Raw genomic sequence first — 19372 nt, 5'->3', positions numbered from 1 at the left:
CATGGGGCACGGTATCGAAGGCCGCTGATAGATCTAACAAAATCAGGACGGCCTTGCCTCCCTGGTCTAAGGTTTCCTTGATGGTCTCTGAAGCCTCCAGTAGTGCGGTTTCAGTACTGAAGTTGGATCTGAAGCCGAACTGGTTCTGATGGAAAACATGATTTGATTCCGCGTAAGTAGTGATAACCTCATTCACATATTGTTCCAACACCTTCGGGATGGTGGTGGAAACTTTATTGGTCCATGTTTGTTAACCCCTTCCATGCTCATGACGAGCTCAGCTCATCATGAGGCACAGTGGAGCTGTGCTCATGACGAGCTGAGCTCGCCATGAACAATGGGGTTCGATTAGGATCAGCACAAGAGGGGAAAACCATTAGCAGCCAAGGTGTTAAGGAGACTGAGGGCCTGAATTAGACATGGGTTACTGTTTCACAACGGTGACAGATATCCTGTCTGCCGAAATAAAAATCCCTTCAGGATATTATGGAATTTATGTTTCGGTGGACGGAATATCCATCACCGTTGTGACGGAGTAACCCGTCTGCCAAGATCTAAACAGGCCGTGAGACAATGTTCTACTTGAATGTACCCATACTGCTCCAGATTTCAATGGAAACATGCAAATACTGTTCACACCTGGTAGTGAGATCTTTTAATTTGCATTATTAATATTTTTTGCTTGTCTGCCTTTCAACATTTTTACAACACTGAAGATCTTGCCTACACTCTTTCTTCCCAACAGACTTTGGTGGTGTTTCGAAATCCCAATCCCAAAGATACGGCAGTGTCGCTGTTCCACTTCTATAATAGTCTGCCTCTACTTCCCAACAACAGCTCCTGGGATGAGTTTTTTGAGCACTTCATGACCGGAAAAGGTATTTTTCTTTTTGTCCAAAATGGCCGACGACTGTTCGAAAACCGCTTATCTTCAATAGCCGCTCTAGTGAGCCGCCATTTTTAAGAGCACTGTGCAGGCTCATCACAGCCTGCTTCCTTGTCTATTACATAACATATGTGACGTCTTGATTGGGTTAGACTGTTTAAAAAAAAGAATGGGAATTTTGGAATAATAATATTGGTGTGTGCATGTTCAAGCTTTCTGGGTGAAATTTGGGAGCTACTACAGTTGGTCGTGATTGGCGAAAGCTTGCGTTCCGCTCTGATCTTGCTCTTGTAACCCAATGCTCCTTTGCTGTTACTCATCCGAAAAAAGCTAAATGAACTGATGACGTGGAGTTGAATCTTTTGTTCTAATTCAATTGTAACACAATTGTTGTATCATCTGCGGTTGTAGATACACCATCTTTGCATACTCTTACAATCTAGAGTTGGGCTCGGCCATCACAAGTTGTTTTTCTTCGAAGAAGCTTTGACTCACTGTATACTGTGTGACTCCTCTACTGCACGCGGGCACTAGATCCAACTTTAGAATGTTAAATCTGTCATCGGGTTCAGATGTGGTATCCACGGTTCCAAGACAGGCGCGTTTGCTTGCTGTGACTTCTAGTCTAGCTTCAGTTTATACATTGCATTTATTTGAACATCAAATTCAGAACTATTTCACTCCCACATATACTGCGTCCGGTCTCACTTCTATTTTCTTTTCCTAAAGACTTGTCCTTAGACAATGTCACTAGCTGGAGAGCACAGCCTTCAAATCCTCCCCACGTTGTGATGGCATGTACAAACCTATAGGGGTGTGCCCAATTATCCCCACAATACCTGGGCTGCAAACATTAAAAACAACAACATGGTATTGCACAGGGATAAATCACAGTACTAACTTTTGCCGCAGTGAAATAGTTCAATTGAACACTGGGTCCTTAGAATCAATCAGATCATAGAGTTTATTTGATTATTTGTATTTAATTGTCTATATACTGTCTCCACTTAATAAACAAGTTCCTGGAGAAAAGTGTTAAACCAGATACATAAATGTTATCAAACCCATCACCTTTCAGCATAAATATCACAAAACTAAACCAAATCTTAAATTCTTTTAAGGATATCTTCTTACCTTCCTTGTATTTAATAATAATGTGGTTAAACAATTCATACACTATGCAAACCCGATGTAGGTAATCCTCAAAAATCACATTTTTTGGGCAATCATGCCCTATCTATATTTTTAAGTCCATATAATTCCATTGTACTTTATGTTTTACAAGCAACTCCTACTGTTGATATTGTTGACGCGTTTTGACCCAACTTAGTTTACAGGCCTCTTCAGGACTAGAAAGCCATCTTCCTAGGAGACCTCAACTTTCACCTGGAGAACAACAACGACAGAAACACCACCGCCCTACTGGACAACCTCGCCAACCTCGGACTCAAGCAACTGGTGAACACCCCCACCCACTACGCCGGCCACACGCTTGACCCAGTCTTCTCATCCAGCAAGCACATCTCCTTCAGCCACACCACCGGACTCCACTGGACCGACCACTGCTGCGTCCACTTCAGCTTAAAAAAAACTACGACCCACCACCACCCGCAACAGGTTCCCCGCCGATGCTGGAGCAAGATCACCGCCGAGCAGCTCACCGCCTCCCTCAGCCAGAATACTTCCACCAGCACAACGGACCCCAACGAAGCAGCCAGCAACCTCACCAAGTGGCTGACTGCCTGCGCCGATGACCTCGCACCACTAATGAACCCTCCCAGCAGACACGGCAGCAAGAAAAGGCCCTGGTTCACCGACGAACTCAAGGAATCCAAGAAGAACTGCCGCACCCTCGAGAAAGCCTGGCGGCTCGACCACACCACAGACAACAGGACCGCCCTCAAGCACGCCATCCGCAAACACCATCAGCTGATCCGCGCCACCAAGAAGACGGCACTCAAAGAACGAGTGGACAACAACACCCACGACAGCAAGGAACTCTTCAGCATCGTCAAAGAGTTCTCCAACCCCAGCGCCGGAAACAACGACATCACTCCCTCGCAATACCTCTGCAACTCACTCGCCTCATTCTTCCACCTCAAGATCGCCGACATACACAACAGCTTCGACGCACAGACCACGCACCCTACCACCGAACCAACGCCCGCCACCACCACCCTCTGCAACTGGACCCCGATCAGCACCGAAGACACCACCCGCACGATGAACTCCATCCACTCCGGATCACCAACCGACCCGTGCCCACACCACGTCTTCAACAAAGCCGACGCCACCATTGCACCCCATCTCCGAGACACCATCAACTCCTCCTTCCACACCGCCACCTTCCCGGAGAGCTGGAAGCACGCCGAGCTGACCGCCCTCCTGAAGAAACCAACTGCGGACCCCACCAACCTCAAGAACTACCGTCCCATCTCGCTCCTTCCTTTTCCGGCCAAAGTCATCGAGAAGACCGTCAACAAACAGCTGGCTGCCTTCCTCGAGACGAACGAATCTCTCGACCCCTCGCAGTCTGGGTTTCGGGCCAATCACAGCACCGAGACCACCTTGATCGCAGCCACCGACGACATCAAAACCCTGATCGACAACGGGGAAACAGCGGCCCTCATCCTTCTGGACCTCTCTGCGGCATTCGACACCGTCTGCCACCGAATTCTAGTGAAGTGCCTCAGCAACATCGGAATTCGAGAAAAAGCGCTGGAATGGATCCTCTCGTTCCTCACCGGAAGAACCCAGAGAGTCCGCCTCCCTACGTTCAGATCCGAGGCCACCGAAGTCATCTGCGGCGTACCACAAGGATCTTTACTCAGCCCAACCCTCTTCAACGTCTACATGAGCACCCTCGCAGCCATCGCACGCCAGCACAACCTCAACATCATCTCCTACGCCGACAACACCCAGCTCATCCTCTCCCTCACCAGCGACCCCACCACCGCCAGAGCCAACCTACACGAAGGGATGAAAAACGTCGCCGACTGGATGAGGAACAGCCGCCTTAAACTGAACTCGGACAAGACGGAAGTCCTCATCCTGGGATCATCACCCTCCGCCTGGGACGACTCCTGGTGGCCCCCGGCCCTGGGCACCGCTCCCAAACCGACGGACCACGCAAGCAACCTGGGCTTCATCCTGGGCTCCTCCCTGTCAATGACCAGACAAGTCAACGCTGTCTCATCCTCGTGCTTCAACACCCTGCGCATGCTCCGCAAGATCTTCAGATGGATCCCCACGGAAACCAGGAAGACCGTCACCCAGGCACTCGTCACCAGCCGACTTAACCACGGGAACACCGTCTATGCCGGAACCACAGCGAAACTTCAAAAAAGACTCCAACGCATACAGAACGCCTCCGCCCGACTCATCCTCGACATCCCCCGACACAGCCACATCACCGGACACCTGAGAGACCTGCACTGGCTCCCCGACAGCAAGAGAATCACGTTCAGACTCCTCACCCACGCACACAAGGCTCTCCACGACCTGGGCCTCAAGTACCTCAACGACCGCATGACCTTCTACACGCCCACCCGCCAGCTATGATCGACCGGCCACGCACTCGCCACCGTACCACGCATCCGCAGAGCCACCGCCGGAGGAAGATCCTTCTCCTACATGGCAGCCAAGAACTCCCTCACCACCCACCTCCGGCGAACCCAAGACCATCTCACCTTCAGGAAGCAGCTCAAGACCTGGCTGTTCGAGCAGTAACTTTCCCCTCCCCCAGCGCCTTGAGATCCTCCCGGGTGAGTAGTGCGCTATACAAATGACATGATTGATTGATTGATTGATATGCACACATCCACCAGGGCACAAGCTCTAGTAAATGTGACTCCCTGCAATGCCTTCAAATTGAGGGATCACCCGAAGCAGAATCCTCGCTCTGCTTCGCCTAGGATAAATAGCCATCACTGTCGCATATCGAGCAGCCCATACTTCTTTTCAAGGCACACCGGCCAGGGTTGTTGTAACTCAGGTCCTCTCTCAGTGTGTGTCCAGTTCACATTGTTGCCGCAGTATTGGCTGCTCTCTCTACATTATGATCTTGCAGGTAAGAGGCAGTGATCGCACAGCCTTCATCTTCGGTCTGGTGGCTGCATCATCTCGAGAAATGCATTGATCAATGATGGCAGTGCTGCAGGTCCTGCTGTCCTAGCATGGGTCCACCAGCAATTGTACCCTCTCTGGTGGTCTGGCTCGATTCAGTAGTGACACGTCAGCTTTGATGGATGATCACTGCATGGCAGGTCCAGGGTCATCACACAAATTCTCCAGCAGTTGAGGCTTCTGAGACACACCTGCTTCTTCAAAAGTGAGGTGTAATTGAAGCTTCCAAGGCTAACCAGGATCCAGTCAGGGGTGGAACAACTTCTTTGCAACTGGCAACGGCAGAAGCAGCTCATGGCCAGCACCAGTTCTCAGCATGGACTCCCTCGAGTTGACAGAGTCTTTGGGGGGATTTTTTAGCCAGACGCATATACTGAGGTCAGGAGACCCTTTCACACTGTGTCACTCTTGGCTTTGCTCGACAAAATTTTCCACTTTCTCCGAGTTTCCCCATGCCGGGAACATTCTAGCTTCTCTTCCCAGACAGTCTCCTCTTCTACAGGGCCACCCATACTCCTTCCCTTTCTCAGCCGGCAGGCAGACTTCTAGCCACTAGCAGACCTTGAGTTCATCCAGCAAACTGTGCAAGCTTCAGGTCATCTCCCCTCACCTTTGGGAAACTGGTTGTCAGCTAGACATCACCCCTGAATACACAGCAGCATTTTTAAGTACTTTAAATAGCACATCCTCACTTGGTTAATAAGAACGTGGGGCTGTAATACATTGAAATGGCTTGGGTCTGCTTTTATACACATTATAGGCAGGCGATGTGTAGTTATTGTCTCAATCTTCAGAACCAGTTTGGGTTGGTTTTCTTTCAAGTGTCCTTGTTGGGTTAATCTCCAGGCACAGCCTTTGTGTAAAGGGGTGCTTCTCACAGCATATAACAGTGGGGCAGTCTCCAAGCAGGAGGACTCAAAAAATGGCACAAGCTCAGATCTATATGCGCTCATAAGGCAGTCAGGTTTCCCATTCCATATATGCACATTCCCCATCACAATTCTGTATTCCCTTCTTTGTCCCACTGGCCTCCCCTTTCCCATTTGTTTAGAATCACTATGATGACACACCAAAGCTTTCAAATTTTGTCAATAGAATACTAAACTGAGGGTATTGTACCACACAAATGTTAAAGTAATGACAATTTCGTCTTAGATGGACTCTGTTACTCAAGTGTCTTGTTGAAAACTACTGAGCTAGATAATTCATTGCTATACAAAATGTGCACGTCTGGTCAAAGAATCATCACAGTTGGTGTGCCGCCCCATTGTTTTAGTCATACACAAGTAAGACCAAAAGGTTGCGGCAATCCATGCAGAACACTAAGGTGGATTTTGAAGAGGAGGGAAGAGATGGTTGAGCATTAAGGAAAGCTCAGAAATTGATTGTTGCATCAGAGACGATATTACTTTTTACTAGGAATTCCTACATCTGATTTCCGGCTGCATTACACCGGTTTGTTATAGATCTGTAATTGGCATGTATATTTTAGTAATGGGTAGGATTTTTTTTAAGAGATGTAATGAATGGAGCTTTTTTGTTTTGTATCATTGCAAGAGAGATAGAGTAATTGATTATCATCTGTGCAGCTTCTGTGATGGGTTTTCTATCCAGGATTTCCTTGAAATTGTCAAGGCTCAGGGGTTGCCTTGGATTCAGATCTTCTGGTTTGTGGACTTAGATCTTTCTAGGGTTGTGTAGACCAGGAGAGGCTTTAGGGTGCTTGCTTCTGGTGTGGAATGGTGCAGGTTTGGTTAAGAGTGTTGGTTGCCCTATGGTTCTTCGAGCAGAGTAGAGAATGTACGTCAATCAATCAATCATGGGTTTTTTAAGCGTGACTACTCACCTGTAAGGGTCTCAAGGTGCTGAGGAGAAGGGGAGGTGCAGGTTCCAGTCCATCAAGGAGGGGATCTGTCAAAGAGCCATGTCTTGAGGTTTCTCGTGAAGATGGGGAGTAATGTTGTCTGCCTGAGGTGGAGCAGTAGAGCGTTCCATGCTCTGGCAGCAAGGAAGGAATAGGAGTGGCCTCCTGATCTGGTCTTTTTGGCGCAAGGAACCATGGTGTAGGAGAACTGGGCTGATCATAGGGTTCTTAGGGGTGCGTGGAAGTTGATTTGGCTGTTGTGGAACGCTGGTCCAGTGTTGTGGAGGGCTTTGTGTGCGTGGGTGAGGATCTTGAAGGTAATTCTAGCCTCGAAGGGGAGCCAGTGGAGTGTGTGCAGGTGTTGGGAGATGTGGCAGTGTCGTGTTAGATTGAGGACCAGTCTTGCTGCAGTGTTCTGGGTGTTTTGTAGCTTGCAGGTAAGGTTTTTGTTTATTCCAGCGTAGGGTGTGTTGCACTAGTTGAGTCTGCTGGTGACAAGGGCGTGGGTGATGGTTTTTCTGTGCTTGAGGGGGATCCATATGAAGGTCTTGCGTAGGAGGCAGAGGATGTGAAAGCAGGAGAATGTGACAGTGTTGATCTGGTGGTCCATTTTCAGCTTGGAGTCTAGGATGATTCCAAGGTTGCGTGTTTGGTCTGTGGGGATGGGTGGGCTACCAAGGGCATAAGCCACTAGGTGTCGTTCCAGGTGTCGGGGTGTGGGCCCATGATGAGTACTTCTGTCTTGTCTGTGTTGAGTTGTAGGCAGCTTCTTTTCATCTGTTTGGTGACAGCTTCCATGCCTTCCGGAAGTTGTGTTTGGCTGCGTTTGCTTTTGTTGGATAGGGAGAGGATGAGTTGGGTGTTGTCTGCGTATGAAATAATGTTGAGTCCGTAGGTTCTGACGATGGGGGAAAGAGGAGCCATGAGGACGTTGAAGAGTGTTGGGCTGAGGGAGTACCCCTGGGGGACGAGTTGGGTGTTGTCTGCGTATGAAATAATGTTGAGTCCGTAGGTTCTGACGATGGGGGATAGAGGAGCCATGAAGACGTTGAAGAGCGTTGGGCTGAGGGAGGACCCCTGGGGGACTCCGCAGGTGGATGATCTGAGAGGAAAGGGCGCAGTTTGACCCGCTGCGGTCTGCCGGAGAGGAAAGTGTAGATCCAGTTGAGGCTCTTGTCCCGGATACCTGCCTCATGGAGCCTGTGTACTAGGGTGCGGTGGGTTACCATGTCCAAGGCCGCAGAGAGGTCGAGGAGGATGAGGTCTACTGTTTCTCCTTTGTCCAGTAGGGAGCGGATGTCGTCTGTTGTGGCGAGGAGGGGAGTGCTGTGTTTTTTTCTGAATGTGGATTGTGGCAGGTAGAGGATGTTGTGCTCTTCGATGAAGGTGGCAAGATGGCTGTTGATGGCTTTCTCTATGACTTTTGCTGGGAACGGGAGCAGGGAGATGGGTCTGTAGTTTTTGATGTCGGTGGGGTCCGCCAAGGGCTTCTTCAGGAGGGGGTTGATCCCGGCGTGTTTCCAGTCATCGGGCAAGGAGGCGTTCGCCAGGGAGCGGTTGATGGTGTGGCGAAGCATGGGTGCGATGGTGTCAGTGTGTCTTTGGTGGTGAGGGTTGTACACCTGTCAATCGTTGGCTTCAGAGTGTCGGGCGTGGCTGGTGGGGGTTTGGTGGGCTGGTTGTCTTTGTCAAAGTTGTCGTAGATGTTCTTGATTTTGCAGTGGAAGAAGGTGCTGAGTTTGTTGCAGAGGTCTTGTGAAGGGGGAATGTCAGTCGACTCGCTGGTGAGTTGGGCGAACTCCTTGATGAAGTTGAAGAGTTCTTTGCTGTTGTGTGTGTGTGGCGATTCTGTCTTCAATTGCAGTTTCCCTTGTGTTTCTGATGAGCTGGTGGTGGGCGGTAGTGGCAGCTTTGAAGTTCTTGTGGGCTTCTGTGGATTTGTTATTCCTCCAGGTCTTCTCGAGGCGGTGGCCAGTGCACCTCAACTCTCAGAGTTCGGGGGTAAACCGTCTGGCCTTCTTGGCATGTGTGTTGTTGTTCTTCTTGAGGGTGGCTATGGTGTTGATGCTGTCAGTGATCCATCTGTGTAGGGTTCGGGCGGCGGTGTTGGGGGTGTCGTCTTCCACGGTGTTCGGGGTGGAGTTGCTGATTGAGGAAGTGAACTGATTGTCAGTGATTTTGTTCCAGTTCCTTCGTGGGAGCAGGTGCTGGTGACTGTTGATGGTGGGTGTTCTGAAGGTGAATTGGATGCATTGATGGTCTGTCCATGGGAGTTCGGTGGTGTGGCTGAAAGTGATGGAGTTTCCTGTTGTGAAGAGGGGGTCGAGGGTGTGCCTGCTGAGTGAGTGGGTTCAGTCACGATCTGGCGGAGTCCAATGTTGTGGAGGTTGTCCAGGAGGGATGTGGTGTTGGTGTCCTGTTGGTTGTCGAGGTGGAAGTCGAGGTCTCCCAGAAGGGTGTAGTTGATGGATGTGATGGGTTGGGTGGAGTTGATGTCTGTGATGGAGTTGGTGAATGGTCCTCGGGGTCCAGGTGGCTAGTAGATGAGGGTTCCCGGAAGGGTGGTGGTACGGCTGGCCAGTATTTTGACGTGCAGGTGTACCATCAGGTCTGTGGGCTCGTCCAGGAGTGTGTTCAGGCGGAGGGTGGATTTGTGGATGTTGGCAATTCCTCCTCCTGGGCGGGTGGGGCGGTCCTTCCTGGAGATCTTGTATCCTTGGGGAATGGCGATGGCGATGGTGATGTCTAGTCCCGAGGTGGTGTTGGTCCAGGTTTCTGTGAAGAAAGCTACATCTGGGGTGGTGCTGTAGAGGAGGTCCCAGATTTCTGGGGCGTGTTTGTGGAATGATCTGACATTGAGGAAGATGCATTGTACGGTCTTCGGTTCCGGTATTTTCTTACTGGCGGATTGTGCTGGGTCCGTGTTCCTGGTGGTGCGGCTGCAGGTGTGCCAGCAGCTGTGACAGCTGAAGGGTCCGTGGGTATCGGCTGGTGATGCAAGCTTGCAGTTGTTGTTGCGGCCAGGGTGAAGTGCGTTGAGTGCTGCTGAGTCATAGCATCGGCTGTACGGAAGTCCAGGGTTCCTGGCGCTGATCGTGGTTGGGTCGCGGACGGGTGCAGGCGGGATTACCTTTGGCACGCCTTTAGCATGTCAGTGGTACACCCGCTGCACACAGCCACCATTAAGTAGGGATCGGGTAAGCTGGACAGCTGGGAGGGGAACTGGCTTGGGCAGTTGCATTGGTTGTGCTGGGGTGAGGGGCCGCAGGGGCAGCAGCGGCAGGAAAAACTGGCAAAAAAGAGTGGAATAAAGTGGAATAAAAAGAAATGTGCAAGAAAAGTAGAGGAAGGAGATAGCAAGCATAGTGAAAGGAAGAGATAAGAATGAGGGTGAAAAACAAGTAAAACGGAGCAGGAGAGGAAAAGCGGAGCGAGAGAAGGAGACAGAGGTCCACTGGGCCACCAGGGATGAGGTGGAGGTGTAACCTGCGGGTGGAGGAGGGCCTGGAACACCGACACTCTAGAGTGCAGGGGTTTGGGGAGGCCTCTCTTAATGGTGGAGCTGCGAAGGTGGGAGAGCAATTTCACTAGGAATGAGTCAGTGGTCTTGCTCGCCTGTCCCCTACTGCGGCTACCATGAAGTAGGGGTCGGGGAGTGCTGGACAGCTGGGAGGGGAACTGGCTTTGGCCTTTGCCCAGAAAGAGACAGTTGAACCAGAATGTATTGTGAGAGAGGTTTAGAATCATCTCGCAGAGATGAAAGCTTAGGAATCCCTCGGGTTCTTGAATTCTGAAATGACTCAGCCCCTTCAAAGCTGGGCCTGGTGCAAACGAGAGGCCAGAGGAATATTATAACTTTTTCCATTTCTGATGTCTGCTCTGTAGATTTGCATCTGGTTGTTGTATCAATGTCTGTTGGTAGGACCAGCTTGATGATGATGATGATGATAATAATAATTTATAATGCGCAAAACAATAACCCGCAGGTATCAAGGCGCCTAACAATACAATCAAAGTTGAAACAGACGTGCTTACATATAGGCTTGTCGGAAGAGACGAGTTTTTAGGGAAATGCGGAATTGCTGTAAAGATGGAAGGGATCTCAGGTCGAGAGGAAGATCATTCCACCATTTGGGGGCTAGCGTGGAAAAAGCCCTGCCACCCCATTTAGCTCTTCGTACGCGGGGGGCTGTCAAAAGCAATTTCCCGGAGGAACGCAAGTTCCTACCGGGAATGTAGTGGGAGATGATAGACCCAATACCCGTGTCGCTTTTTTTAGCGATGGCTCTGTAGGTCATGCAAAGGACTTTGAACCGGATTCGAAGTTCTACCGGTAGCCAGTGCAGCGTTTTCCTGGCCGCAGTGGCTGAGAAGCGTCTGGGAATATCCAGGACAAATCTGGCTATGGCGTTTTGAACCACCTGTAAGCGCTGTAGGTGACTCCGGTTTAGCCCAGCATACAGCGCATTACAGTAGTCTAAATGAGAGCCAATGAGTGCGACGGCTATTTGCTTTCTAGCTTGCAAGGAAATATATTTCCTGATCCTTCGCAGGGTGTGGATCAAGCCCCAGCAGGTAGAGACCGTTCTACTCACCTGACTGCCCATATCAAGGGCAGGATCTATCATCACCCCAAGATTCTTAGCAGATGTTGTGGGGGAGGGACATTTTCCTAGTGAGTCAGGCCACCAGTTTTCAGACCAGATGTTTTCTTTCCCCCCAAACACCAACACCTCAGTCTTCTCCCCATTCAGTTTAAGAGAGTTCTGAATCATCCAGTGACCAACCGCCTCCATACAAGATCTAAACTTGGAGCTTACTCCCTCTAATGCACACCAATGCCCTGTTAGTGGTATTAAGGCACAAGAGCTCTTTGGTGTTGATGTTTTTTCTGGGGTATCGTTCTGGGATGATGTTGCCGAATGCGTTTGACAACCATTCATGAAAGTTGCAGCTAGGTGATGGCCGGAAGCTGAAAGGCTCAGGGTATAAAAGAGCTACAAATTGCTCTTTCCTTCCTCATATTTTACTACAGTAATTGCTCCAATATGCCCCAGTGTGGACCATTTGCCTATATTTTTTCGCATAAATGAAAATTCCCAAAGGCCCTTGTACAGCAGTCTTTAAACCTCCCCAAACCTATGTTATTTTTCCAGTACGCTCATAGCATATTAGAAGATCCACCATTAACACTTAACAGCAGCTCTTGACTTTAATTTAGAGGGTTGCCACAGCTTTGCCGAAGTGGTGGCATGTAGAGGTCTTACGCTTTCTTGAAATATGCAGCAATATAACTGCGTTCACTGACATTTCTTTGTTTCAGTGTGCTATAGTTCGTATTTTGAACATGCCATCGCCTGGAATGAACATATAGATGATGAAAATGTGATGGTTCTGATGTTCGAAGAAATGAAAGCAGTAAGAAGTGTTAACCGTTGTAAGCATGTATGTCTTTGTCATGTAGTATGTTGAGGGTACAGTCGCCCTGCACACATATACTATGTTCATCATGGTTACTTGTGCACCTTTGGCAAGTAATATGTTGTGGGAACGGCTACCCTATTAACAATATTTATTTATTTGTTCATTGTTTTATATAGCTTAGACATGACCCGGTTAGGGTATCAGAGCGCTTCACATTTACTTTAGCCTTACTTTTTTGACAGCAGGCTTATAACGACCTTTAAGCAAAAGTAACAAGCGTAAATCAATTTGAGAGAGAGACCTTTGTGCCTACAAAAACATATATACATGATGCAACGACTTCTAGAGATAAATTTGTATTTCATAGTATATGATTAGGAAAGTATCCTAACAGTGTCTGGCCCACTGTTATTATGGGAGGAATTTGCTCATAAGAAAAGTCTTAGTTTCTTTTTTGAAAGCTGAAGTGGTCAATATTCTTCGAATGCTCGGGGGATTGAGTTCCAGATTCTTGGTGCCGCACCAGAAAATGCTCTGTCATGAGTTCTCTTCTTTAGGAAGGGGGCCGGTTTCAGAAAGATATCTCCGTTGGTCTGAGAGACTCTCCTGCCTCCTGATAATGTGGTTTTCTGGTCGAGGTGTAGCAGTGTTTTGCAATGTATCGCTTTGTGGGTGATACATGCCATCTTTATTTGGATTCTTGCTTCGTAGGTTAGCCAATTAAGCACTTTCAGATGTGGTCAAACTTTCTGGAGCCTGTTATAAGTCACATGGCCACATTTAGACTAGCTTTTAGCGGGATGTTGAAATCTTGGGTAGTCCTGATGAAGTTGTGCATCCGTACTCAATCCTCAAGATGACTAATGCCTGTACAGCCGTTTTTAGGTCTGATGTATCTATGAAAGGTTTCAATTTTCTAAGATAGCACAGATGGAAGCAGGCATTTTTTGCCAATGTGTTAATATGAGTTTGCATGTTCAGGTTCTTATGTAGCATAGTTCCAAGAGAGTATAGTTTAGCGCAGTGATCACCTTGGTCAATTCCTTTATATACGTAGAGCTTTTCTGGGGGGAAATCAGAAGGAATTCTGTTTTATGCGGATTAAGCTTGCAATGATTATTAGTTAGCTAATGAATGGTCCTCTTTAAAGCCTGGTTCATGACGATGATCTCTTCCAATAATGTAATCTTGATATAGCTGCGTGTCATCTGCATAGATGTAGAAGGAGATGTTTGCCTGCTGTAAAATTTCTGTTAGTGGTTCTACTTATAGTTTGAATGGGGTAGGGGATAGTGTTGAGCCTTGTGGTACTCCAATAAGATTTGAGGATGATGCTGATAGTGTTTGATTCACCATGAATCTTTGTGATCTGTTCTCTAAGAAGGATCTAAATCACTCTAGGATTGTGCCCGCTAATCCCAACCTTTCCTCCGGTCGGTCTAGTATTTTGACATGGTTTACAGTGTTGAATGCAGACAAAAGGTCGAGCAGAATTAGGAGACAGGTTTCATTGCAATCTAGCGCAAGCATCGCGTCATCCACTATGTGCAGAACTGCTGTTCCATTACTGTGGTTTGGTCTGAACCCCAATTGGCAGTCATTCAGAAGTTTGAATTCAGAAATGGGTTGACTCAGTTGTTGTTGAACACATTTTTCCAGAGCTTTGGCTAGCATGGGAATGTTTGTTACCGGTCGAAAGTTGTTAGTGTCTTAGGGGTTCTCAGTAGGATTTTTTAAGATTGGAAGGATTTGCCCTGTTTTTAGGTAGTCCGGTAATGAGCCTTGCGATAGCGAAGCATTAATAATCTTGGTTCACAAGGGTATGAGCAAATGGTTTGTTGTAGACCAGCAATTTGAGGGGAGAGGGTCATTGTAATGATTGTTCGGGTTCATGGTCAATAGCGTTGTTGCAATTTCCTTGTCAAGTCAAGTCAAGTCATTAAATTTATATAGCGCACTACATACCCAGAGGGTTTCAAGGCGCTTAGGGAGGGGAGGAGGATTATTTGTCAAATATCCACGTTTTAAGTTGCTTTCTGAACGCTAGGTGATTCTGGGTGAGGCGAAGGTAAGCGGGAGTGAGTTCCATGTTTTGGCAGCCAGGTATGAGAAGGATCTGCCTCCCATGGAGGTTTTGTTGATGCGAGGGAAAGTGGCGAGGGCTTGGCTGGAAGAGCGAAGATGGCGGGAGGGGGTGTAGAAGGACAATCGAGAGTTGAGGCAATCTGGTCCGATGTCGTAGAGTGATTTGTGTGCGTGGGTAAGCAGTCGGAAAGTAATCCTCTTATTGACGGGTAGCCAGTGGAGGTTTTTAAGGTGACCAGAGATGTGTTCGTTGCGTGGGATGTCTAATATGAGCCTGGCTGAGGCGTTTTGGATTCGTTGTAGTTTCTTCTGGAGTTTGGCGGTGGTACCTGCGTAGAGGGTGTTTCCGTAGTCCAGTCGGCTCGTGACTAGAGCGTGGGTGACTGTTTTCCTTGTTTCGGAGGGGATCCAGCGAAATGTTTTTCTGAGCATGCGAAGGATGTTAAAGCAGGAAGAGGATACGGCGCTGACTTGTCTGTTCATTGAGAGTGAAGAATGCAGGATGATGCCAAGGTTCCGTGCGTGGTCTGTCGGTATGGGTGCATTTCCGAGGGCATCCGGCCACCAGGAGTCGTCCCATGCAGAGGGGGATTTACCTAAGATGAGGACTTCTGTTTTGTCTGAGTTCAGTTTCAGGCGGCTTTGTTTCATCCATTCGGCGACTTCTTTCATTCCTTCGTGTAGGTTAGTTTTGGCGGTGCTGGGGTCCTTGGTGAGAGATAGGATCAGTTGAGTGTCATCCGCGTAAGAGATGATGTTCAGATTGTGTTGGCGGGCGATGGCCGCGAGGGGGCTCATGTATACGTTGAAGAGGGTGGGGCTGAGTGAGGATCCTTGTGGTACGCCGCAGATGATTTCAGAGGCCTCGGACTTGAATGGTGGGAGGCGGACTCTCTGGGTTCTTCCGGTGAGGAACGAGGTGATCCATTCCAGTGCCTTTCCTTGGATTCCGATGTTTCTGAGGCGTTGTAAAAGGGTGCTGTGGCATACTGTGTCGAAGGCTGCAGAGAGGTCGAGGAGGATGAGGGCGACTGTGTCTCCATTGTCCAGTAGAGTTCGAATGTCGTCTGTTGCTGCGATGAGGGCGGTCTCAGTGCTGTGTTTGGCTCGGAAGCCAGATTGTGAGGGGTCGAGTGATTTGTTGGCTTCGAGGAAGGCGGCGAGCTGGTTGTTGACAGCTTTCTCGATGACTTTGGCCGGGAATGGAAGAAGCGAGATGGGGCGGTAGTTTTTGAGTTCGGTGGGGTCTGCTGTTGGTTTTTTCAGAAGGGCGGTGAGTTCAGCGTGTTTCCAGTCTTCTGGGAAGGTAGCGGAGTTGAAGGAGCAGTTGATGACGTCTCGGAGGTGCGGAGCTATGACGGAGTCTGCTTTGTTGAAGATGTGGTGAGGGCATGGGTCTGTGGGGGATCCAGAGTGGATGGAATTCATCAGGCGGATGGTGTCCTCAGTGGAGATTGGGTTCCAGGCGTTAAGGGTGTTAACGGGGGGAAGATAGTCAGCTGATGGTAGGGTGGGTTGGCTTCCGGGTTGGTTGTCAAAGCTGTTGTGGATGTCAGCAATCTTGTTGTGGAAAAAAGAGGCTAGGGAGTCGCAGAGGTTTTGAGAGGGGGTGATGTCGTTGGAGTTGGCCGAGGGGTTGGAAAATTCCTTGACGATGTTGAAAAGTTCCTTGCTGTTGTGGGCGTTGTTGTCGAGTCGAATTATGGCCATAGAGTATTATTTTTGAGCATTGCCTGAGCGGGTTGAGACTGAAGCTTAGCTGGAGTGCTCTTTTGGATTTTAGGAATTTTTCGGCGGCTTTCATTGAGCTCCACCTCCAGGGACTTCGCTTTGGCTGTAAAAAGAGGAAGTGAATTATTCACAGCTGATGTTTGATTTTGTTGCTATTAGAGAGGATTTAGCCGTTTTCATCTTTTAGCAGTTTCGAAGAGTTTCTTCAGTCTGTTTTTTGCCTTTTCCAGTGTTCTTCTAAAGCAGTCTTTTGATTTTAGAATACTTTTATTGTAGGCGTTTCTGGCCTGTTTTAGTTGTTTTATATGGGGTGAGGATGGGTGTTGTCTCCATTTCCATTCTGTTAGTCTGAATGACCATTTTTATTCATTGAGCGAGCCGTCAAACCAAGGTTTTTTATTTTGTCTGGTATTCTTTTGAGTTTTAAAGGGGCTATGTCATCAATTATTTTCGTCATTGTGGTGTTGTAGTATTCCGTGAGTTTGCTGACTTCTGCCAGGTTATTAGGAGGTTGCAGTTCTTTCTCACATCGTGCTTCAAGATTCTCCATATTGAGACCTTTGTGTCACAAACCCATTGTCTGGGTTTTATAATTGTGAGGATGTTTTCCTTTATATGTGGGGTACTTGATAACCCTGGGCGAAGAACTACGCTATGCTTGCGTAGTTTGCGCTACTTCGAACTCCACGAATTACACGTAGCAGAGTGCAAACACGCGTAGCAGTCATTTTTTGTTTGCTCGCGGTCCTCAACGTTAAGTTGGTGACCCTGAGCGAGCAAAATGACATCTCGGCGAGACTGTCTCCTCGTCAGCAACATCAAATTGCCGATCGCAAGTATGGAAAATAAACCTCCCAGCAAGATTCTCAATGAGGGGAGGTCAGGTTCTCATTGCAAGTGGCCGCTCTCGATGAGAAACTACCAGTCCACGTTGAGAAAGCTGCCGCTTGAGTAGAAATTTACTTGAGCAGCAGAAAACAACCAATTGCACTGTGCAAGATGCGGTTTGCACTGTTTGCACAGTGCAGACAAGCATCCGGCACTCAGTGTGAACAGCGTTTTGCACAGTGCACTACGCAGTTCGTGTAGCTACGCGTAGCTCGAGAAGTGCACTTCGTGTAGGTACGCATAGTGCTACTATGCAAACTACTCTCAGGGTTAGTACTTGGGAGGTAATAATGTGATGATCTGACCAGTCACAAGGGATGATCTTGATTGTATCAAAAGCTTCTTTGGAGATGATCCAATCTAATGTAGAGCCTTTTGTGTGGGTTGGGAGCTTGCATTCTTGAATCAAAGATTGATCTTCAAGGAAGTCTTTGAGCTTATTGACCTGAGTATTATTATGATCTTCCCAGTAAAGATTACAGTCTCCTAAAATAATATTGTTGGATTGAGGAGCAGAGTTTGCTGTGATGATTTCTATCAGCTGGTCTATGAACATGGTGTTTTTGCCTGGGGGGTGGTAAACGCATGTAGTTTGTAAAGTTGGTTACCTATGGATCTTAAGGATAGACCGAGGTATTCACATGACTCCAGGGAGCCGAATGTACTTTCGTGATGTTGATGTCAGATTTATGTATACAGGTGATGCATCCACCCATTTTGTTTAGCCTGTCTAGTCTCACAATGCTGTACTTCAGTGGGACTAATACATCAAGGCATGGGGAAGATTATTCCAACAGCCATGATGCTGTTAGGATAGTTACGTTTAAGATGAGGTCCTCTACATATGTAGCATATTTCTTTGCTGAACGACAGTCAAGTAGTAGGCACAACATAGGTTTCTGTGGGAATACTCTTATTGAGTCTGCTTTTTGGGAAGGAAAGACACTTTTTTCAGGTTGTTGATGTTTGGTTTTCTTTAGTTAGCCTTTGAAGTTCTATTTGTGTTGATTCGGACTGATTGGATTTTATGTTTGTCTACCTTAGGGTAAAATTGGGTGATGACTCATATGGTGGCAATAGGATTTGTATCTCAGTATCTGTCAGGTCAGTATAGTCTGTTTGTCAAGGACATTTAGCTTATTATGGGGTTCGTGTACTGATTTCTGAAAAAACAAAATTTTTGAGAGATATTTCTCTGATAGGTGTCAAATGTTCTTCATATCTCTGATAGCGAGTTGCAAGGCCTTGTAAGTCTTGTTCGATTGAGAGCTTAGATATTCTAGCTCCAGTCGGGAAGGGGGAGAAATGGGTGGTTGTTGTAGTGCACCTGTAGGTTTGCTGGGTAAATCTATCCCTGGCATGTTGTAGCTACTTTTTGTCTTTACTGTAGATATATTCTCCTATTCGTAAGAGCTGTCTCAAGATTCTTATTATTGAAAATATGTTTACACCTCTTGTTGTCCTGGGCAATGACTGTTGACTCCGTCCTATCGTATTTTTCCAAAATAATGTATGGCCTGGTGTTGGGACTAGTACTGGGGAAATGGGGCCTGGGGACTATTGAGAAGTAGTGTTGCTTTAGTGTGTTGCAGGCTGTTTTTCCTAGCTTCGGTGATTCAGGGCTGTTCGGGGCTATTGTTTCTAGCTTCGGGGATTTTGGATTCCTGTTTCGACTCCTGGAACTCTTGAGCGGTAAAAGATTCTATCTTAGCAGATTGACTCATGGGTGGGCTAACATCTTGTGAGTTGTTGTTTTGCTGGCGTTTTGAGTGACTCCTAGGTAGGGTAATGGCTTTTAAGATATTGTTTTGCTGGTTTTTTGATTGAGGGCTGTTAAGAACTCATTCTTTTAAAACAGTGAAGTATTCGTTAAATTGTTCTAGATCTTTGTTGGTTGCTTGTGTAAGTATCGGCTATTTTTATAGCATGTTATGTCCAGTGTAGCTCTTAGATTCAGAGAGGGTGTTATCAACATATTTGTGCCGTATGGAATGTTTCTCCATTCCTGTATGTTTAGCTATTTATTCAGGGTATTGTTCCAACCTGGTATTTTATTAGCGAAAAATATTAGGTCGTTAATAATGTCCCCTTTTTTATGTTAAAGGAGAAATCAGAAATTAGATTTTCTGTTTTGTTTCTCAGTATGTTATGTTTAAAGGTTTTGGTTGCATTCTTAGAGACATTAGAGGGGGTATAATGTAGTATAGGAGGGACTTCCTGCATGTGAGAAGTTGGCCTGGCATATGCTGTCCACTATTCTAGTGGGCACCTTGCACCAGTCCAAACGACCCTTATTGATGATAGGTTAAAGACAACTTTTAGTGAAACCTATCCTAGTGGTAGCTATAGAGAGCAGCCTTCAGGCTAAG

General features: G+C 47.6%; 1 protein-coding gene across 1 annotated transcript in view; it reads left to right on the top strand.

The window, feature by feature from the left end:
* LOC147672977 (sulfotransferase 6B1-like) overlaps positions 1-19372 on the top strand; it is a 218356-nt gene that overhangs the window by 24193 nt on the left and 174791 nt on the right. The window contains exon 3 of the mRNA XM_086947850.1: positions 746-878. Within this exon, the coding sequence (XP_086803976.1) occupies positions 746-878 (133 nt within the window). The remainder of the gene's footprint in view (positions 1-745; positions 879-19372) is intronic.

This window comes from Lissotriton vulgaris, assembly GCF_964263255.1.
Source record: "Lissotriton vulgaris chromosome 7 unlocalized genomic scaffold, aLisVul1.2 SUPER_7_unloc_1, whole genome shotgun sequence".
NCBI classification, from domain to species: domain Eukaryota; kingdom Metazoa; phylum Chordata; class Amphibia; order Caudata; family Salamandridae; genus Lissotriton; species Lissotriton vulgaris.
This window is presented reverse-complemented; position numbering and strand designations above follow the sequence as displayed.